Here is a 23,783-nt window from a genome sequence, read left to right on the forward strand (position 1 = left end):
ACTGTCAGCTGCAATCATGCTGTGCAGGTCTGTTAATAAGGCCTTGAGGCCATCCTTTGTGGCTGGTGTTGATCCTCCTGTGAGCACCTGGGTAGGCTGTGTCATAGCCTCAGGTGTCTGGGCCTGGGCCTCCTGTGGTTGCTAGGATGAGGCTGCGTCTGGATTTTCCCCTGTCTGGCCTGCTTTGCCTTGCAAACCTGCTTTGCGGTTTTTGGAGCATAGCTCCGATGTCCCTACCTTCAGGCTTCTGGGAACGTCGGCCCATGGTGTATTCTAAAGGTGAAGGAGGTGTGTATTGAGTATTCCCGGTTGTTCTGTATGCTAGTGGGCCGCCCAGGAGTGTCTCCAGGGAGAAGCGTGGCGGCTGAAGGTAGGCCGCGGCATTGCGTTTCAGCGTGGGTCGCCCTGTGGGATACCGGAACGGCATCAATCGGTACAGCGTTTCACCCTGGGTGGGATGGGGAGGTGCTCGTTATTGTGCGGCATCTGTTTTGTACGGTATGTGCCGTTTAAGTTATAAGATGTCGGGAGCTGACAGATATGGCGTTCGTCTCGTCCCGTTAGCAAGCTCCGCCCCAGAGTTTTTTTTTAACCACGTTACTAGCGGTACTCGTCCCAGTCAAATGCCTTTTTGGCATCCGTGGAAAGGAGGAGGCCTCCATGGAGATGTTCCGGGTTTTATGCGTGATGTTGAGAGCCCTTATGATGTTATACTTAGCCTCCCAGCCCGGTATGAAGCCAGTCTGCTTGGGATGCACCAAGGACCTTAGTGAACAGTTTAAGATCCGCATTGAGTTGCGAGATGGATATATAGCTGGTGCAAGCAGTTGGATCCTTTCCCTCCTTCGGTATAACTGCTATGGTTGCCATGAGGGTGTCATCCGGGAACCGTCCGCCTGCTAATATGGAATTTAGGCCCGCCATCACCTTTGGGCGAAGAATCTCCTCGAAACTCATAAGGTATCGGGCAGGAAGACCGTCTGGGGCCTTGTTCATTTTGGCGTTCTTTAGGGCCCCAGCGAGTTCCTCCAGCATAATGGGGGAGTCCAAGTCCTCCAATTGGGCTTGTGTCAGTGTCTGGTGCACGTGTTGCTCCAGGTACTCTCGCATCTGTGTCAGTCTCTGTTGGGTCACCCCCACCCGTGTGTCCACTGGCAAATTATAAAGTTTTGTGTAGAAGTCCTGGTACTCTGCAATGATTTTGTCTGGTTGTTGTATAAGGGATGCGCCGGCTGTCGTGATTTTAGTGTTCTGGGACATCTTTTGTAGCATTCTGGCTAGCATCCGGCCGCATTTGTTTGAGTGCTCGTAGAAGTATCTTTGTGATTTGCAGAGTGTATGCACCACTTTTTGGGACAGCAGTTGCCTCAGTCCCATTCGGGCTTCCAGGAGGGTCCGGTAGGTGTCCTCCATAGCTGTGGTCCTATGCTCTTGTTCAAGTTGCGTGGTCCGTGTGTAGAGGTCCGACAGGTGACTGCTGAGCTCCTTTTTGAGCTTGGTGCAGATCTTAATGAAGTGGCCCCTTATTACGTATTTATGGGCTTCCCACCGCGACAATGGTGTGATCTAGGGGGTGTTGTTGACTTCAAAGTAGTGCCTCAGTACCTCTCGGGCTTCTTCAACGGCATGCGAAATTCCCAGGATCTGTTCATTGAGCTTCCATTGCCTGCCCCTGGGCTTGAAGAAGGGGAGCTTTATATGGCCAGGACCGGAGAGTGGTCTGACCATTCAGCAGTCCGAATGTGGCAGGCCTGAAGGAGGTTCAAGTATTCCTGTTAGATAAGGATATAGTCGAGGCAGTAGTAGGAGAAATACTTATCCTCCGGGTGGAGGACCCGCCAAGTGTCTGGCAGGCCTGCGGGCTTCTTAGTACAAACCATTTTGGCTTGGAATTCAGCTAAATTATCGCTGTTTTGTGGCCAAACAACACAACCTGTCTCATGCTCGGTCCGGCCACACTCCTTAGGAAGGATATTATGGACTTTAATCTGTTAGCAATTACTGATGAATATATTTTCATATCAGTGTTCATTAAAGATATGGATCTATAACTTGCAGGACTTGTTGGGTCTTTATCATTCTTCAGTATTGGTGAGATAGAAGCTTGTAAAAGTTCTTTTGATTGAGCTCCCTGCTGACCTATCTCAAAATCTTAAATAGTACAACTAGATGTTGTATAAATCAGTTTTTGAATTTCTTACAAAGTAGATTTGTATAACCGTTGGGACCTGGGACTTTATTCAACTTAAGTTTATTAATTACATCTTCCAACTCCTGAGCCACAAAAGGTACATTTAATTCTCGCAATTGTTCTTCTGTTAGTATATTTTTGGATACATTTGGATTTAGGGGTCAAATAAAAAATGCTATAATGGCAATTTATATGGAACACACGGCTAAAACAGTGGGTCCTGGAATCTCTGCGAACTGGTTTTCAATAAAAAATGGAACTAGGCAGGGATGTCCCCTTGCCCCCCTTCTATATATATTGACCTTGGAACCTCTTGCCGAAATAATAAGATTTAACCCTCAAATTAAAGGTTTTAAAATGGATCATCTCAAAATAAAAATTAGCATGTACGAGGACGATATAATTCTAACTGTGACAAAGCCACAGTTATCCCTGGAGGCATTAATCCTAGAGATAAGAAACTATAGCTTATTTTCAAATTATAAATAAAAAAATGAAATATAAGTAATTAATTAATTTAGAATACAATATGATCTCATACTTATCAGCCAAATGCCCCTTTATATGGACCCGGCAAGGATTTACATACTTAGGAATCCATTTCTCTTCAAAGATGAATGACATAGTGGAAAAAACTTTGATATGTTTTATAAAGAGACAAGTTATAAATTATTAAATACCTGGAAACATATAGGTATATCTTGGCTTGGTAAAATTAATATAATTAAATCTTGTTCTACCTAGGTGGTCATACCTTTTCAAAATTATCCATTTAACTATACCACGATGGAAACTTAAACAAATACATAGTCTCCTCATGAGTTTTATTTGGGGGCAAAAGAGACCAAGAATTGCAGCTTCCTACATAATGAAGAGAGCAAATAGGGGGGTCTCGGGGTTCCTAATATCATAAAATATTATGATTACAGCAGAATGTATCAGTTGCGGAGATGACATTACCCTAGTTCTAGAGAAGACCCCTGGGTATAAGATTGAAGCATCGATATGCAATAAACGATATCTTGCTGCGTTATTTGGCTAAAAAACAAGGCTGGGTATAGCTTTGTTACAAAAAATTAAATTCCCACATTTAAAATAATTATATTCTAAGTGGATAAACTATAAAAAAAAAAAAAAATAAACTTCAGGATAAAATCTCTAAATATAGTCCTAATACAACAATTAAAGAAAATATTGGGGATCTCCAGCTGAAGTATTGGTTAAGATCTGTCCCACTTAAAATAATAGATATTTTAGAGGAAATACAATACAATCTTCCCCACAATTACAGCAGTCTTTAACCCTCCCTCCAAACAAGATATTTAATTACCTAAGAGTAAAAAATTATCTGGCTTCACATCTGATAATGGGCGAGAAAAGTGTATTAAGTAAAAAAAAATGATGATTTATTTAAAAATTAAATAAAATTTCGATCAATAGCATATTGCTATGAGATAATAAACCTTGAGGAGGTTGAACTTAAGTCTAGAGTCTGGAAAGATTAGGACCAAGAAATTGGACATATTACACAGCCCGATATGTGGTTTACATTCATACGAGAGATGAAAAAATCAATTCACTATCTAAATATTGTTGAACTCCACTACAAGATAATGCATCAATGGCACCTGGTTCCAATATTTTAAATAAAATGAATTCTAACAATTTAAAGTTATGTTGGAGATGTTATTGTGCAGAGGGTAGTTCTAAAAATATCTGGTGGGACTGTGCGTTGATAAGACATTTGTGGTTATGGTAATAAAATTAATTTCCTGTTTGGTTCTGGAACACTGGGATCTTGATTTTATGACAGCTCTGTTTCATTTCAATATATCCAGATTCCCACTACCAACAAGATATCTAATAATACAGCTACTCATGGCCACAAACGTAGTCCTATCAAGGCATTGGTTACAACAAACTGTCCCTAGTTGGTCTCAGGTCCTCTCCCAACTTAAATATCATTATAATATGGAAAGGGGCATTTATTTTCAATTAGGTGAAAGTTCAGTCTTTGATAAAAGGTGGGTCCCCGGATTAGGACCTTAATTGAATAGCCTTCACACTTTAACTTGCATTCTGTATATACGGCATTCCAGGACAACTGATTAAATATAGTACTCCCCCTACAAACTACCCCACAACTTAGGTTGAGAGTTGGTGTAGCAAGGAAGTAAGCTCTTAAAATTGTGCCCTCTGATCTCTGCTGAACCATTGGTGGCCCGCACCCAAATTGTCTAGTCTATATTCTACGTTCTTGTCAAATTCTGTATAACACAGCTGATATAAGAATTATATGCGTTGTCTGTAGACATGTTTTGTTAATATGTCTCCTTTTGGGTTTTTTATGTGATGTCTTATTGTGAAAAACGAATATTAAACTAATGAAGAATATATTTACAAAAAAAAATGCAATATATCTACAGATATCTACATTTACATGGGACATGCTAGAATAGAAATGATTGTCCCCTTTCGAGTTCAGTTACAAAAGCACCATGTTTTGATGGTATTTCTTTATGCAATATACATTTATAAATTAAATTAAGTGCAATATTCATTTAAAAGAAAATGTGTAGTTTTGTGCATTTGTGTATTGGTTTTTTTTAATTACTGTGTGGGTTTATGAGTGTTGCACACACTTATAGACTGAGTACTTACCAATGTCTGATTCATGATACATGAATGTATCTACTGTTCCATTACTATGAGTCTTCTCATATTCTACATAAAAAGTGCCATTTTGTGTTCTGATAAATCCTTCAAAATGACCATTGATGATAGACCCGTGACAAAATGACCCATTTTCGTCTGTGTAAAAAAAGAAATGAACAAAAACTTTGTTTATTAGACTTGATTAGATGAGTGTGATTGGATTGCCAGAGATGGACTAAAAGCTATAAACTACACCAGAAAGAGACAGAGCTAGCAAATACGTAATAATTAAGTATATACAATATCGTTACAAACTTTTAAATCAGACGCCATGTTACAGGAGGTAGTGGCTGTACTTGTTGCTACCCTGTCCATTTCCAGAGATCACACAGAAGAAGGACTTTTGCAGCGGCAATTTAACTTGTAGACCTGGCAAGCAACATGGAATTTCCCATTTTAAATCCTGGGGCAATATAAATGATAAGACTTTATGCTAAATCTTGTATTATACATTAACCCCTTAAGGACCAAACTTCTGGAATAAAAGGGAATCATGACGTGTCACACACGTCATGTGTCCTTAAGGGGTTAAACAAAAGTAAAATGTTTTAAAATTAATCTTGGAGTGAATGGGGTTAAAGAGCACAGAGAAGCACACATCTACATTTTAAGAAAAACTGACAGTATTTATTATTGTGTGTGTTTTTTTCCTCGGGATATTTATTACTGAGATTTTATTACATAAATAGAAACTCAAAAAATGAAGGAAACAGGGGAGAGGAGGGAGAACGGTTATAGTTGCTTTTGTGGCAAATATTCACATAGCTATGTAAAGCTAAAATACAAACCAGTATAATTTAACTGATAAATTGGATAAACTTGCTGTCTGGTAATAGAAGGGTTAATAGCCAAAAGGGTATGCTCATCAGTTTAAGTTTTCATTTTTACTTGTTGCCTCTCAAAGACAACAGATGTTACTGCTTCCTGTATCTCAACCCCTCTGCCAGATAAGCGCTAACAAAGTGTATGTATCATTCATTGTGAGAAATTGCAGGAAGGGGATAATAACGAAACATTCCTTTGCAACTGATAACCTGTCTATATACTTTTATTAATTAGCAGTTCTTGTTTGAACACAATATGCAAAACATTACTCAACTGGCATAAACTGGGCTATACATACAGGGGAGGGCCTGCAGCCTTAGGCCTGGGGGGCAAAACCAGTCAAGTGGCCCATTGCGCCACCAAATCAGTTCACCGTCCATGCCCACCTTTTTCTGGTTTTATAACGGATATTGATGTTATGCTAATCAGTAGCTCTTTGCCATACCCGCTCCTTCACGGCTCTGACTTTCAATGTTGTCAGAGCACAGGCTGAGAATCTCTGAGCCTGTGCTCTGACTCACTAACTGAGCGCCGGAACCACGAGGGAGAGGATATGATCTGACTGCACCTACTGCTGGTGCACACCAGTGGACCACCAGCGAATCGTTTAAATTAAATATGCTGGTGTACCCAACTTGTGAGCTGTGTTGGCCGCCGGGCGACTCTGTTGTCATGGCACCCTGCGTGACCGCACAGCTTGCCCACCCTAACGGCTGGCCCTGCTGACACACACTGATGTTACTACTTAGACATCCCTCAATATTAATACAGAGATGAGAGTAAACACCAATAAACTGTGGAAACAGAGCTGATCCCCCCCAAATTTATAAAGGTTTGCTTAGAGGATTTATTCAAGATTAAATAATGCCTCCTCCTCTCTCCCCCATGCGCTGCTCTGTAGGCTGGGAGGAAGTGAAGAGTAATCACAGTCTCCCAGCACAACGCCACCTGTGGCTGCATGGGGAACAGCTGTTTAATGTAATGCTTGCAGGACGGCCAGCTGCCGCAGAACCTCTTTGTTTCCGTCTCTGCAAAGGGCTCTAGGCACTGCTTGTTGTGAGTGTGAGCCACTGTAAATTAGGGGCAGAGGGCACTTGCACTGCGGTCAAGACGGGTCTGGGCAGGAGGAGAGTGCAGTGCAATCAGTGCACTCCCTTCCTGTGGGTCACCAGTAGACTGGTGCACCTGCCCAGGATCAGAGCCGGTGCAAGGATTTTTGCCGCCCTAGACAAAATATAAATTTGCCCCCCCCCCCCCCCGTGTGACATCACAATGCCCCACCCATATGATCTGCCATATGAACTAACGACAGTGCTGCACACAGTGTGTGTTTACATTAAAAAACCTGCAGGGACCAGCTATAGACACCAGAACCACTTCATTAAGCTATAGTGTCCCTTTAATGTGAGGTAAATTATAGATTAGTGTCACTAATAATATACTAGATTGCCTACTTACAATTAGATGAGGATGATGATGGGCTGCAGTTTGGCTCCACTGGTCTGGTGTAGAACAGGACCTCTGGAGGCTGTTTGCAACTGTGGTCACAAAATTCAACGTTCTGGGAGAATTGGAAGCAGCTCCATTTTTTGGGGGCCTCTTACACAGCTCAAGGTCTGGGCCCCAGTGCCTGACGGTGAGTATGCCCATAAGGCCCACTCATAAGTCCACTTATATGTTCCACCAACCCATGAGCTCGCTCACAGAGAGTGGAGTGTGTAGGGGATGTGTTATGTGTTATCTCATATGTGTGCTTATGGTATGTAGTGTATAGGGATACCAGTTTGTGCAGGTGATGCAGTGTGTTTGTGTGTAGTGAAAGCAATGTGTATTTGTGTATAAGGGATGTATTATGTGTTTCTGGTTGTGTGTGAGGGATGCATTGTGTGAATCTGTGTTTGTATGCATAAGGGATGCAAGGTGTGTGTCTGTATGTGTGTGCATTGAGTGTAAGAGATGCATTGTGTTTCTGTGTGTATGTAAGAAAAACAGTGTGTGTGTTTTCATGTGTGTGTAAGGGTTTGCATTGTATGTTTCTGTGTATGTGTGCAAATGATGCATTGTCTTTGTGTGTAAGGGTTGCATTGTGTGTGTGTGTAATGGATGCATTGTGTGTTTCTCTGTGTGTAAGGGGGAAGCATGTTCTGTTTCTGTGTATGTATAGGGATGCATTGTGTGTTTCTGTGTATGTATAGGGATGCATTGTGTGTGTGTGTGTGTGTGCGCGTAGTGTTAAAGAGCTCCCTGTCTTGCCCCCTGTCCTATAGAGCTGTCCCTTCTGTTCCTTAGAGCTCTCCCCTGCCCCTTAGTGGTCTCTCCTCTCCCCCACCCTCCCCTAGCGGTCTCTTCTCACACTCACCCACCCTCCCTGTGCTCTTCTCATCCCCCCTCCACCCTCCCTGTGTTCTTCTCACTCCTCCCTCTGTGTGTTCTCACCCCACCTGTGTTCTTCTTACCCCCCCTCCTCCCTGTGTTCTTCTTACTCCCCCCCTGTTCTTCTTACACCCTTCTTCTTATTACTCCCCCCTTCTTCTTCTTAACCCTCCTACTTCTTCTTACCCCCTCTCCTTCTTCTTACCCCCTCCTTCTTCTTCTTACCCCTTCCTTCTTCTTCTTCTTACCCCTTCCTTCTTCTTCTTACCCCCCTTCTTCTTCTTACCCCCCTTCTTCTTACTCCCCCCTCTTCTTCTTACTCCCCCCTATTCTTCTTACTCCCCCCTCTTCTTCTTACTCACCCTTCTTCTTCTTACCCCCCTCTTCTTCTTACCCCCTTCTTCTAATTACTCCCCACTCTTGTTCTTACTCCCCCTTCTTCTTCTTACCCCCCTCTTTCTCTTATCTCCCCTCCTTCTTACTTCCCCCTTCTTCTTACTCCCCCCCTCTTATTATCCCCCCTCCCCTCTTCTTACTCCCTCTCTTCCCTCTTCTTACTCCCTCTCTTCCCTCTTCTTACTCCCCCCTCCCCTCTTACTCCCCCCTCTTCTTACTCCCCCCTCCCCTCTTCTTACTCCCCCCTCCCCTCTTCTTACTCTCCCCCCTCCCCTCTTCTTACTCTCCCCCCTCTTCTTACTCTCCCCCCCTCTTCTTACTCTCCCCCTCCCCTCTTCTTACTCTCCCCCCTCTTCTTACTCTCCCCCCTCCCCTCTTCTTACTCTCCCCCCTCTTCTTACTCTCCCCCTTCTTACTGTCACCCCCCCTCTTCTTACTCTCCCCCCCTCCCCTCTTCTTACTCTCCTCCCTCCCCTCTTTTTACTCTCCCCCCTCCCCTCTTTTTACTCCCCCCCTCCCCTCTTTTTACTCTCCCCCTCCCCTCTTCTTACTCTCCCCCCTCCCCTCTTCTTACTCTCCCCCCTCCCCTCTTCTTACTCTCCCCCTCCCCTTTTCTTACTCTCCCCCTCCCCTCTTCTTACTCTCCCCCCCTCTTCTTACTCTCCCCCCCCTCTTCTTACTCTCCCCCTCCCCTCGTTTTACTCTCTCCCCCTCTTTTTACTCTCCCCCTACCCTCTTCTTACTCTCCCCCCTCTTCTTACTCTCCCCCCTCCCCTCTTCTTACTCTCCCCCCCTCTTCTTACTCTCCCCCTCCCCTCTTCTTACTCTCCCCCTCCCCTCTTTTTACTCTCTCCCTCCCCTCTTTTTACTCTCTCCCCCTCTCCTCTTCTTACTCTCCCCCCTCTTCTTACTCTCCCCCCTCTTCTTACTCTCCCCCCTCCCCTCTTCTTACTCTCCCCTCCTCTTCTTACTCTCCCCTCCTCTTCTTACTCTCCCCCCTCCCTCTTCTTACTCTCCCCCCCTCTTCTTACTCTCCCCCCTCCCCTCTTCTTACTCTCCTCCCCCTCCCCTCTTCTTACTCTCCCCCCCTCTTCTTACTCTCCCCCCTCCCCTCTTCTTACTCTCCCCCCTCTTTTTACTCTCCCCCCTCCCCTCTTTATACTCTCCCCCCCCTTCTTCTTACCCCCTCCCCTGTAGGTGGCCGAGCTGCACTCCGGTCCGCGGTCCCGGCCGGAGTGATAGGAAGGTGCTCAGTGTGCACCTTCATGTCAGTCCGGCCGGGTACAGGAAACAGAAACTCCTGTTCCGCGCGGAACAGGAGTTTCTGTTTCCTGTACCCGGCCGGACTGACAGGAAGTGCACACTCAGTGTGCACCTTCCCATCACTCCGGCCGGGACCGCGGACCGGAGTGCAGCTCGGCCACCTACAGGGGAGGGGAGGGAGGGAAAAGCAGCTGCAGCCGTCTGAGCGCTCTTTACAGAGCGCTCGGCGGCTGCAGCATTTAAAGGGCAGGCCCGCCGCGGCCGGTCCTAAAATAATTTCGGGCGGCCTGGGGGGCAATTGCCTCCCTGCCCCCTGGCCCAGCCCGCCCCTGTATACATAGGACACGAGGTCACGCATTTAGGCTGGAAAAAAGGAGATTGATTTAGTCTAAGGCAAAGACAAGTTTTTTTACAGTAAGAACAATAAGGATGTGGAATTCTCTACCTGAAGAGGTGGTTTTATCAGAGTCCGTACAGATGTCAAAACAGCAATTGGATAAATACTTGCAAAAACATAACATACAGGGATATAATTTCTAATTAGTGGGGTAATAGCTGCTTGATCCAAGGAGATCTCTGACTGCTATTTTGGGTTCAAGAAGGAATTTTCTCCTAGTTTGTTGAAAAATTTGAAGTGCTTCAGACTGGGTTTTTTGCCTTCTTTAGGATCAACAGCAAAAACATATGTGAGAAAGGCTGAACTTGAGGGACATAAGTATATTTTAACAATGCTCTGAGATACATTGGGTGAAACTCATTTTAGTATTAAACAATCTATTGAAAATGTGTCTACCAAATGTAATTATTCTTGACTTACTTCTCAGTTCACCATTATATATAAATGAGATGTCAGTGGGCACTGATCTAGTACCAGAGACAACCTCAAAATCATCAGCAAAAATGCCAGCATCCCTTCTTAAAATCAGTTCAAATTTTCTGAAAAAAAAAAAAAATAGTTTAAAAATACTTTGCTTTGGTTTTCAGAATAGCATTACGTTATTATCAGTACAGTGTTTGTTTTTATCACTAACTTTGGAAATGTGAGGATTTAGAAAGTATATTTACATATTGTATGCCAAAATAACAGAGCTAAAAAAAAATCTGGGGGGCGGAGCCTGACCGGGGAGCTGAGCAGACATGCTTTCGCTGAGCTCCCGAGCCTGGACCGGATTCCTGACAAATATCGGGGGTACAGCACCTGACCCAGAACCCCTACCTGCCTCAACGTATTCTACACAGTCTAGGGAACTGGGGGACACCTCGCAAGCCCGAAGGATGTCGGAATCCGCGGCACAAGGACTCGCGGCCTACTCTACACAGGGCAGGGGAGAGACGGCCGCTCTCCCGGCCCACCTAAACAAGCGGCACCCGCAGTATCGGACTTCCCCCCCCCCCTTGGACCGGTGGGGGTTATCCCGGGCCCAACCAGCATGTACCACAAACCAAACTGGAAAACACTAGACGACAACAGCCAGAACCGAGCAGCTAACGACCAAACTGCCACCGACAAAATGGCGGCTTCGGGCCATGCGTCAGACCATGCACCCTCCCGGCCCCTCCATGAGCGCCTGGAGACCCTGCTCCAACAATTCTGGGCAAAATTGGAGCACAGAGAGGCCCAACAAAACCCCGCTCGACACAAGGAGGAGGTATGGCCTAAAGTCCAGAAGCAGACGGAGTGGACCCCGGGCAAAGCTGCCCCACCACGGAAGGCAGTATGCCCATCCAGACGGGGGGTCGCTAGGAGACTACCTCCAAAACGCCAACCACACCGCGGGAAGGCCTCCCACCGCCGGCGGTGGAATACCACCAGGACCTTCCACAGCGCCCACAAAGGGAAAGACCCGGTCCCGAGAGGTAACCGAGCCTGTGGCCACATGGCGATGACCCCAAGCACGGTCTGGAGCAGGGGGGACACTCCCCACCATACACGCACCCCCTCCTCACCTCAAGCCCACCGAAAGACCACCACCACAATGCCTAGACTGAGCCACGAACCCCCCGACCGGAGAAAGAAGACCTACAGACCAGGGGCAAGGGCCTCCCTCACAACTCGGAGATCCAGGGCCTCGGAAATGCCGGGCTGCAACACGCTGACAGCATTATCTCCCTGGGACCTTACGACATATACCCTACCAATGCCGACTACAGGGGTAGGCTGACTCTCATTATCTACCACTGCCGCGCGGCGGCCTGGACTGTGGCCACACCACCGCAGCTATGCAGTCACAATGGCCTACATCCCAGCAAAAACCCAAGCCTGAACTCCCTGAGGAAGACAACCGATGCCGATGTAAACAGAGGAATAGGCAGAACAGGCCCCACTAACTGCCAGTCCAACCACCATCACTCTGAGCCAACGGCTGCCGTGACCTAGCCTGCCTTCCTCACATGGACTCCCCTTGCTGGACTTTTGTTTGTAGCTATACTTACCGCGTTGCCTACTAGTATAACCTTACGTTATTATTGTATTTTATTCTCTATATATGCACCTCTCACATGCCCAGTGAATTGTACATGTAAGCTCCTAGTGAATTCACACAGCCATATATGGTTAGCCTTGAGTACAGCCTACACTGTATGCTCGTTTAACATAGTTGTCTCCCTGCAAATTGTTCTTCCTACTGATTAGTGTCCAGATTGTAGTCTAACTTACAGTACTCTTGAATGTTTTAGCCTGACGATTTAATCATATAATGAGGGTCTGTGATGTTGCATAGCCTACTGACTCCATATTTTGATAGTTTACCTAGATGGGCACCGTTTATGGTTATACTCTGTTCCTGCTGCACAGACATTACCTTCAGACACTCGTGCACCTCACCATGGGGCCCAACAGTAATACAATATCAATATCGCTACCTGTCTTGTACCTGTATCTGTTCTGACTTTTGTGTTTCTCTCAATTGTGAGTATACCGTCTAATCTTGGGTCACCTGAGTTCTGATTATCATAATGACTTAGCTAGTTACTAACCGGATCTTACGGTCCATAGCCTGTATTTACAAACTACAGATTAACATTAAAAATTAAAAAATGAGGCATCGCAACTCTGGAAACGTACTCTGATATCGCTGATTGTTGTATCAACCCTATGCTGTAACCCTCTTGAATGTTTCCCCCAATTTCTCTTCTGTACCCCATACTACATGCCTTAATAAAAGAAAGATTGACAAAAAAAAAAAAAAAAAAAAAAAATCTGAATTTGCAACTATGGTTGAAATAGTCTAAAATTAGAAATTAGGCGGCCGCCTAGGGTGCTGCTTAACAGGGGGGGGGGGGGGGGGCCTGGCTTTATGATTGTTTGTGTTGCAGCCCCCCTTCCATCAAGTTTGATTATTTCGAGCATGCCGCCGGCCATGTTACCGGGCACACTTACATTGCTGCTCCAGTAGAACACCAGTCCGGCGGCAATCACCTGAGAGCCAGAGCCCCCTCCCAGACATCCATTGCGGGGATGGCAGCGCGAGGGTACTTAAATTCCTCGCTTCCGCCCCTTCTCCTGTACCTGGGGAGAAGTGGGCGCGAGCATAGGAGGGGCGGGGCTGAGACAGGGAGTGATGGGCCACCAGGCACAGGCAAAATGAAGATAGAAACAGCAATGAAGGTAAGGGGTGTGTCAGAGAATGTGTGTTAGTCTGCTTCAATCAGTATGTTTGTGTATGTCAGTCTGTATGGGTCAGTGTGTGTGTCTGTCATGTGTGTAATGTCTGTCTGTATGGGTCAGTGTGTGTGTATGTCTGTGTGTAATGTCTGTCTGTAGGAGTCATTGTGTATGTCTGTATGTCATTGTGTATGTCTGTATGTCATTGTGTGTCTGTATCGGTTATTGTGTGTCTGTATGGGTCAGTGTGTGTGTCTGTATGGGTCATTAAGTGTCTGTATGTCTATATGTGTGTATCTGCAGGGGTCAGTTTGTGTCTATATGTGTGTGTCTGCATGGATCAGTGTGTGTATATGGGTCAGTGTGCGTCAGTCTACATGGGTTAGTGCGTGTGTGTCAGTTTGCATGGGTCAATGTGTGTCTACTTGAGTCAGTGTGTGTGTTAGTCTGCATGATTGGGTGGAGCGAATGGGGCGGCAAATTTGTTTTTGCCTAGGGCGGCAAAAACGCTTGCACTAAAAACAAGCAACTCTACTATTGCTGACCAGTCACTGACAAAGGCCCCCTACTGGGAGGGCCCTTGCACAGGCACCGTGGCCACTGAGTGGGGACATAAAATTAAATAATGGGTGTGGAGACAGGTCTTCTAAGCCAAACCAGAGTGCTCTGACAGATTGAGTCACAAGACTTGCATGGGAATATCCCCACGCAGGCCTCGTGAGACAACACTTGCCAGCCAGAGCACTCTGATTGGTTGACTTACAAGCCAATCAATCAGTGAGCTCTGATTGAGATTTCAAAGTATGGGAAGGCTTTCATAAAAATGTTTCCTGCAAGCTCGGTCTGCATATTCCTGCCAAAGGACTGTGATGTGGCATACAACGGGAACAGTGCTATAAACAGTGAAGCAGGTCCACCTCAGTTTGATTGCATTTACCACATTTACATTCTGGGGACAATACTGCTTTAAAATGTAATAAGGGGGTAAAAGAAGCCTATGTAAGATTTTGAATAACATCTCAAAATAAGAGGTGGAGGGGATACAAGTGTCAGTGGTCTGCATGGCAAAAATAAGGACAACAGAAGTAAGGTCCCTCCGCTGAGAGTTCTAGTCAATAACATTTTTACAAATGTTGTATACAGTAGAAGCAAAATGAGAGGGGGGCCTTGAGGGACATAAGGTAAACTAACCACTCTGTTTACGAAGTTAGAAAGGGTAAGAGAAGTCAGGACCTTTTACAAGTAAGTCGTCAGTTGCATGTAACACAGGATGACAGTTGTATGTAACGACAGTTAACATGTAACATCAAGGATTAAAATGATGTAACTAAACGTTTAAAGAAAAAGCTGGATATGCATATGGATGAGATGATTCTGAGTCTATAAACTCTTGAATTGAATTGGAATGTAGTTCTTTGAGAGTGTAGAATATTAGATGTTATATTCTGAAGAGCAAAGATAAATATAAAAATGTTCTAGAAGTGATCTTTAGTCATCTTCATAATTGATGCCAAGCTTCACAGTCAACAAACAATATGGGTTTCTCTCAATACTCACTATTGTCTCATAACTCTCATGGTGAATATGCAATGATGTTTTATGATTAAACATCTGATCTAACTCTGGGCATGCATTGATAGGCTGCTGTTTGGACCCAATCAATCTCAATACCAATTGAACTTTTGAAAAGAGTTTAGTTATGAGCTTGATATCTCGTCTCTTTTAAACAATAGGTAGCATTTGCATATGATAAAGAAGCCATTGAAAGTAGGTGTTTCAATTGGCATTGTAGGGCTAGCTCATTGGCAGAAAGTATCAGCTGATTTATCTTGGCCAATGAACTAAGCCCTGTACCACTGGTGGTTATGACACTTTGTCTGAAATAGTGGAGGCACAAAGTAATGACCAGTAGACCCCAAGCAAAAAGTTAAACCACTCTTAAATGGATTGACTAATAGTACGTACAATGGAGGGGCTACAGGGCACTCCAGGTACCATAACCACTATAGTGCACTGTTGTGGTTATGATGCTTGGAGTGTTTCTTTAAGTTCAATTCTGGATACATCATACATATTTCATACAAATCACCCTCTTACATTTCAAATACCCATCAAACTGCATGTGGTTATTTTGCAAAAAATGTCACAACAAATTATACACACATCTTTGCATCTAGTATGATACTTTGCAAAGCTTTACAGCGTATTTACTTGATATATATATACCTTTCAATTTACCACAAATTGCTACACAGTTATAAAAAAAAAAAGATACCAGATGTAAAGGTATCATAGGTACCTTTGGTATGCAAAAAGTTCCAGCGGTATTAATCTTTCCTCTTCATTTGTGGCTCGCTTTAATCGCTGGTGATGCTGATGCAGGGCATTGTTGTCATACGAAATCGTCTCATAATATTTCAGAAATGGTCTTTTCTTGTCAAAGTCAACTAGAAGGTTAGGAGGATGGGAGATTTATTTGAAAACTTCCATTAAAGTATCCAGCGTCTTGAGTGTCAAGCAGCATTTACATTAAAAATTTCAGTACGTTTAATTTTGTAGCATAACTAGGCTAACATGGTTAGCTTTGGCCTTTATGTAACATTTACACTGATCAGACACAACATCAAAACCACTGATTACATAGTTACAATGGGACCTATGAAGGGGTGGGATATATTAGGCAGCAAGTGAACAGTAAGTTCTTGAATTTTACATGTTGGAAGCAGGAAAAATGGGCAAGTAGGAAGATCTGAGTTACTCTGACAAGGGACAAATAGTGAAGTTGAGACCAATGGGTCAGAGCAATCTCAAAAACTACATATATTGTGGGCTGTTCCTGGTATGCAGTTGTTAGGACCTACCAAAAGTGGTGCAAGGAAGAAAAACTGGTAAACCAGCATGTGGTCATCTGTGCCCAATGCATGTGAGGAGTGAATGCCAGCCTGTCTGCTCCTATAACACAGAAAAAGCTACTGTAGCTCAATTTACTGAAAAGCTTTATGCTGGCCATGATAGAAAGGTGTCAGAAGATACCGTGCATGTAAGGTTTAAATGGAAGAAGACCAAAATGCAGCGGCTAGCTAATAAAATGTTACCAAATATAGAATAAATAGGGAATGAGCAGAGGTGTGATCGCTGTAGCCAAGGATCTAGACAGGCAATACGGGGTCACGTGAAGATATGCACTTGTTCTGTTTGTGTTAGTGTGTTAGTGTCTGTTATATCATTGTGTGTGTGCGCTGAAGTCATATTTCACTACTTGTCTGAGAGCCATTTGTGAATATATAACATACAAATGCATTAAATTGGCGACGAGATGGGATGTCAGTAAGTGGACACTGCAGAAGGTATATATAAAGGAAATAAAATAGCCTTCATGAGGAAGTAAAACTTTTCGTTTGGAAATCATATCTCCAGCATGGCTTCTCTGGGACACATGGAGGAATTTGATTTGGCTAATCCAACCTCATGGGACTCATATGCTGACAGGTTGGAATCATTGCAGCATACATTGCAGAACTGCACAGGCTGTCTAACATTACAATTTTGGTACAAGTTTAGAATCCTTGTTAAGGGACAGGCTTGTGTGTGGGGTGCAAGATGAAGCACTGCAGAGGAGACTTCTTGCAAGACAGAATTTAACTTTTACTATTGCACAAGATGAAGCGCTCGCAAATGAGGCTGCATATGTCCATTCAAAAGAGATACAATCCTCCTCCAGCAAAGATAAGTCACCTGAAATAAATCTAGTGAAGAAGACTGATGTTAAATCAAATAACTTTTCACAACGCACGGATGTCACAGCTCCATTTAAAGGAACTTGTTATAGTTACAGTTGGCAATACGGGCGTAATACATGTCGTTTTCGAAATGCAGTTTGCCACACATGTAAACGTACAGGTCACATAAAGACAGTTTGCCAAAGACAAACCAGTGGAATTTAAACCCAATATAAGAATGCGAATACAATACCAAACGCAGCCCACTCTGTTAATACTCCACATACCGTTTCAGATAGTGAAATGACTACAGGTGTTTACTCAAATGTCTATGTGAATAAAGTGGAAAATTCACCATCAGGACTGAAGATTTACACTGAGATTGTGCTGCAAAATGTTACGTGCAAAATGGAAGTTGATTCCGGGTGTGTATATTCTTTGATTTCAGAAGAGACATTTACCTTGTTATGGCCTCATAATGGCCCTTCAATATTGCCTTGTGATATTCATCTGGATCTGTGGATGTTAAGGGGGCTTGTTTTATACCAGTAAAATATGGTAAATTCAGAGGACACTTACATTTAATAATTACTAAGGGACAAAGAGCAAGTTTGCTAGGTAGAGAGTGGTTTGTTTCCCTAGGAATTTCATTAACTCTAGTTAATAATGTATCCACAGATATTTTACAGAATGTGATTGATAAATGTAGTGCAGTTTTTGAAGAAGGTCTTGGCATTTTTAAAGGCCCTCCTGTTTCTTTTGTGTTAGATTCAACAGTACCCCCAATTCATATGAAGCCTCACAGAATTACATTAGCTCTCAGACCAAAAATAGATGCTGAGATTACACGTCTTGTGGAACAAGGTATACTTGAACTCGTAATACACCATAAGTGGTGTACACTAGTGATGTCCCGAACGGTTTGCTGGTGAATAGTTCCTGGCGAACATAGCTTGTTCGCGTTCGCCACGGACGGCGAACATATGCGATGTTCAGTCCGCCCCCTATTCGTCATCATTGAGTAAACTTTGACCCTGTACCTCACAGTCAGCAGACACATTCCAGCCAATCAGCAGCAGACCCTCCCTCCCAGACCCTCCCACCTCCTATACAATTTAGATTAATTCTGAAGCTGCATTCTTTTTTTTTTGTATTATTATTTTTTTGTGTTTATTATACATTATCCTCCATAGCTAGTAACCTGTGTTTAGTATACATTATCCCCCATAGCCAGTAACCTGTGTTTATTATACATTATCCCCCCCATAGCCAGTAACCTGTGTTTATTATACATTATCCTCCCATAGCCAGTAACCTGTGTTTAGTATACATTATCCTCCCATAGCCAGTAACCTGTGTTTATTATACATTATCCCCCCATAGCCAGTAACCTGTGTTTATTATACATTATCCCCCTATAGCCAGTAACCTGTGTTTATAATACATTATCCTCCCCATAGCCAGTAACCTGTGTTTATTATACATTATCCTTCCATAGCCAGTAACCTGTGCTTATTATACATTATCCCCCATAGCCAGTAACCTGTGTTTATTTTACATTATCCCTCCCATAGCCAGTAACCTGTGTTTATTATACATTATCCCCCCATAGCAAGTAACCTGTGTTTATTATACATTATCCTCCCATAGCCAGTAACCTGTGTTTATTATACATTATCCCCCCCATAGCCAGTAACCTGTGTTTATTATACATTATCCTCCCATAGCCAGTAACCTGTGTTTAGTATACATTATCCTCCCATAGCCAGTAACCTGTGTTTATTATACATTATCCCCCCATAGCCAGTAACCTGTGTTTATTATACATTATCCCCCTATAGCCAGTAACCTGTGTTTATAATACATTATCCTCCCCATAGCCAGTAACCTGTGTTTATTATACATTATCCCCCATAGCCAGTAACCTGTGTTTATTATACATTATCCTCCCATAGCCAGTAACCTGTGTTTATTATACATTATCCTTCCATAGCCAGTAACCTGTGGTTATTATACATTATCCCCCTATAGCCAGTAACCTGTGTTTATTATACATTATCCCTCCCATAGCCAGTAACCTGTGTTTATTATACATTATCCCCCATATCCAGTAACCTGTGTTTATTATACATTATCCCTCCCATAGCCAGTAACCTGTGTTTATTATACATTATCCTTCCATAGCCAGTAACCTGTGCTTATTATACATTATCCCCCATAGCCAGTAACCTGTGTTTATTATACATTATCCTCCCATAGCCAGTAACCTGTGTTTATTATACATTATCCCCCCATAGCCAGTAACCTGTGCTTATTATACATTATCCTCCCATAGCCAGTAACCTGTGTTTATTATACATTATCCTTCCATAGCCAGTAACCTGTGCTTATTATACATTATCCCCCATAGCCAGTAACCTGTGTTTATTATACATTATCCTCCCATAGCCAGTAACCTGTGTTTATTATACATTATCCCCCCATAGCCAGTAACCTGTGCTTATTATACATTATCCTCCCATAGCCAGTAACCTGTGTTTATTATACATTATCCTTCCATAGCCAGTAACCTGTGTTTATTATACATTATCCCCCTATAGCCAGTAACCTGTGTTTATTATACATTATCCCTCCCATAGCCAGTAACCTGTGTTTATTATACATTATCCCCCATATCCAGTAACCTGTGTTTATTATACATTATCCCTCCCATAGCCAGTAACCTGTGTTTATTATACATTATCCTTCCATAGCCAGTAACCTGTGCTTATTATACATTATCCCCCATAGCCAGTAACCTGTGTTTATTTTACATTATCCCTCCCATAGCCAGTAACCTGTGTTTATTATACATTATCCCCCCATAGCAAGTAACCTGTGTTTATTATACATTATCCTCCCATAGCCAGTAACCTGTGTTTATTATACATTATCCCCCCATAGCCAGTAACCTGTGCTTATTATACATTATCCTCCCATAGCCAGTAACCTGTGTTTATTATACATTATCCCTCCCATAGCCAGTAACCTGTGTTTATTATACATTATCCCCCCATAGCAAGTAACCTGTGTTTATTATACATTATCCCCCCATAGCAAGTAACCTGTGCTTATTATACATTATCCTCCCATAGCCAGTAACCTGTGTTTATTATACATTATCCCCCTATAGCCAGTAACCTGTGTTTATTATACATTATCCCTCCCATAGCCAGTAACCTGTGTTTATTATACATTATCCCCCATATCCAGTAACCTGTGTTTATTATACATTATCCCTCCCATAGCCAGTAACCTGTGTTTATTATACATTATCCTTCCATAGCCAGTAACCTGTGCTTATTATACATTATCCCCCATAGCCAGTAACCTGTGTTTATTTTACATTATCCCTCCCATAGCCAGTAACCTGTGTTTATTATACATTATCCCCCCAAAGCAAGTAACCTGTGTTTATTATACATTATCCTCCCATAGCCAGTAACCTGTGTTTATTATACATTATCCCCCCATAGCCAGTAACCTGTGTTTATTATACATTATCCCTCCCATAGCCAGTAACCTGTGTTTATTATACATTATCCCCCATAGCAAGTAACCTGTGTTTATTATACATTATCCTCCCATAGCCAGTAACCTGTGTTTATTATACATTATCCCCCCATAGCCAGTAACCTGTGCTTATTATACATTATCCTCCCATAGCCAGTAACCTGTGTTTATTATACATTATCCTTCCATAGCCAGTAACCTGTGTTTATTATACATTATCCCCCTATAGCCAGTAACCTGTGTTTATTATACATTATCCCTCCCATAGCCAGTAACCTGTGTTTATTATACATTATCCCCCATATCCAGTAACCTGTGTTTATTATACATTATCCCTCCCATAGCCAGTAACCTGTGTTTATTATACATTATCCTTCCATAGCCAGTAACCTGTGCTTATTATACATTATCCCCCATAGCCAGTAACCTGTGTTTATTTTACATTATCCCTCCCATAGCCAGTAACCTGTGTTTATTATACATTATCCCCCCATAGCAAGTAACCTGTGTTTATTATACATTATCCTCCCATAGCCAGTAACCTGTGTTTATTATACATTATCCCCCCATAGCCAGTAACCTGTGCTTATTATACATTATCCTCCCATAGCCAGTAACCTGTGTTTATTATACATTATCCCTCCCATAGCCAGTAACCTGTGTTTATTATACATTATCCCCCCATAGCAAGTAACCTGTGTTTATTATACATTATCCCCCCATAGCCAGTAACCTGTGCTTATTATACATTATCCTCCCATAGCCAGTAACCTGTGTTTATTATACATTATCCCTCCCATAGCCAGTAACCTGTGTTTATTATACATTATCCCCCCCCATAGCCAGTAACCTGTGTTTATTATACATCATCCCCCATAGTCATTTATCGTTGGACCTAGGCAGCATGATGTCTTAGGCCGGCACAGAGAGTGAGTGAGTGAGTGAGTGAATAATATAATATATATGTTCAGAAACATATTAGTAATATATGTAAATCGGGTTCATGCAAAAAGGGTGAAAAGGTATTAAAGAAAAACACACTTATTGCATCAAATTTACAAAGCCAAACTTTTAAAAGCTTTCCTCATTTCTTTCTCGGGATGAGGAATATATCGGTTGTAGACTGAGGATTTCCATCTGCCCAATCTTTTAATAATATGCACTGGAGTGTCAGTGTTGAAGGAGACCAAAGCTGCCCCTATTCTAAATGAAAGACCCGAGACATGGATACAACCCAATCTTAGGAATAGTGTTCTGATGTAGAAGATGAATTTAGCCGTAGTTAGAGGGATTCAGTGAGAGTAGTGGTGAAATGTGTGTGGCATGACTGAGTGTGGGTAAGTAAGAGTCAAGTGTTTTAACTGGGCACTAGTTCTAGGTGGGATAAAGTGGTATAGCAGATGGATGAGTAGTTTGGTTCATTTTAGAGGTTTGTAGAGAAAGTATATAGTGATCATGATTTTTAGCGATATCCAATATTTTTAAGGTGGTCTCAAACAAACATAAAATGCTATATAAAATTTGTGGGAATATCGAATAGTCATGTACAGTAAATCAGAGAAGGCTCAGAATATCGAACCATCGATCGGTAACCTGGATGAAGTAGGGGGTCTATCTGTTTTATCTGTTTTATATGCTTTTAATGGGATAGGACGTTAGGAAAGGTGTGTGATTGGGATAAGTGGTTGTGGCTGTATTTACCTTATCCTGGGACCGACCTGGCTCCTAAGCTTGAGCCGCGTGTGGCTGGATCACTCCTGCCTCCACACGAGCCGCATGCGGCTTGATCTCCTCTTCTGACTTAGCCGCGTGCACTGACCGCAGTGATCGGTCCCGTGGCCCGCCTGGCACTAGGAGCACGGCTCGAGTCACAAACTCGCTCTTAACCCCTTAAGGACACATGACATGTGTGACATGTCATGATTCCTTTTTATTCTAGAAGTTTGGTCCTTAAGGGGTTAATTAAAGGGGCAGTGGAAGCCAAAAGTTGATTCAGGCTCCCATTGGCCCACGTTATTCCAGCACCCCCACGTGGGCCAATCAAATGTTAAAGGATATTTAAACTTCCCTAGCCCTATCCACTTTGTCCTATCGTGGTTTCTGTGTCAGTACCTTTTAGTGCGTTCCTTGATCTATTTTGTTTATTTTGGTATTGACCATGGCTTTGTTCTTGACTCTGAATTTATCTTTAACCCTTTCGTGTCTTGTTTGCCCGTGTGACTGATTACCATCTACCTGACTCTGGCTTGTTCTCGTTTTCGTAGTCTCTCTGTTACCATGACCTCGTCTCGTTTCTGATTACGCTTTATCTCTGTCTGACATTTAGTCTGGCCATTCTAAGTCCGGGTAATACCTTATATCCTAGTCTTGTCCCTTGCTATCCTAAACTCTGCGTGTTGGGGTATTACATTCTGACATTATGATAGGACCATGGGCCCTGCAGGTTTAGGACAGCAAATGGCCTCCTATGAGGCAAGATTTTAAGAACAGGATCACCGTATGGACCAGATTGCCCAGGCCCATCAGACACTTTTGTCCAGAAATGCTTATTTGGCCCCTGAGACACTGGTATGCGTACCATCTCAACCAGTACCTCCCATTCCAGAGGCATCTATCCTGACTAGAGATGTCCCGAATAGTTCGCTGGCGAATAGTTCCTGGCGAACATAGCTTGTTCGCGTTCGCCACGGATGGCGAACATATGCGATGTTCGGTCCACCCCCTATTCATCATCATTGAGTAAACTTTGAACCTGTACCTCACAGTCAGCAGACACATTCCAGCCAATCAGCAGCATACCCTCCCTCCCAGACCCTTCCACCTCCTGGACAGCATCCATTTTAGATTAATTCGGAAGCTGCATTCTTTTTTTTTTTTATTATTTGTATTTTATTTTATTTTTTTAGACAGAAGTGTGTTATATTTGAGCATGCTAGGCTGAACGTGCGCATATCATGGCTAGTTGCACTGAGGGTATGAGTATATAGCAGTACATTGTTGTGAAAGATGGCTGTCATGTTTAGGGTGTAGCTTGCACGTTATCAACTGTGTATTTATATCAGCAGCTCCACCACTAGTTATAAATCAAGTGTGAATCGCCCCATGAGATGAGACTAGTGAATGACATAATACATGAACGTTTAAG

General features: G+C 43.1%; 1 protein-coding gene across 1 annotated transcript in view; it reads right to left on the reverse strand.

The window, feature by feature from the left end:
• Positions 1-23,783, reverse strand: part of LOC134612853 (disintegrin and metalloproteinase domain-containing protein 10-like) — a 101,406-nt gene that overhangs the window by 70,146 nt on the left and 7,477 nt on the right. The window contains exons 2-4 of the mRNA XM_063457302.1: positions 15,667-15,814; positions 10,581-10,699; positions 4,853-5,002 (exon numbers count right to left, since the gene is read on the reverse strand). Coding sequence (XP_063313372.1) covers positions 4,853-5,002; positions 10,581-10,699; positions 15,667-15,814 — 417 coding nt within the window. The remainder of the gene's footprint in view (positions 1-4,852; positions 5,003-10,580; positions 10,700-15,666; positions 15,815-23,783) is intronic.

Source organism: Pelobates fuscus, chromosome 5, assembly GCF_036172605.1.
Source record: "Pelobates fuscus isolate aPelFus1 chromosome 5, aPelFus1.pri, whole genome shotgun sequence".
In the NCBI taxonomy this organism is placed as follows: Eukaryota; Metazoa; Chordata; class Amphibia; order Anura; family Pelobatidae; genus Pelobates; species Pelobates fuscus.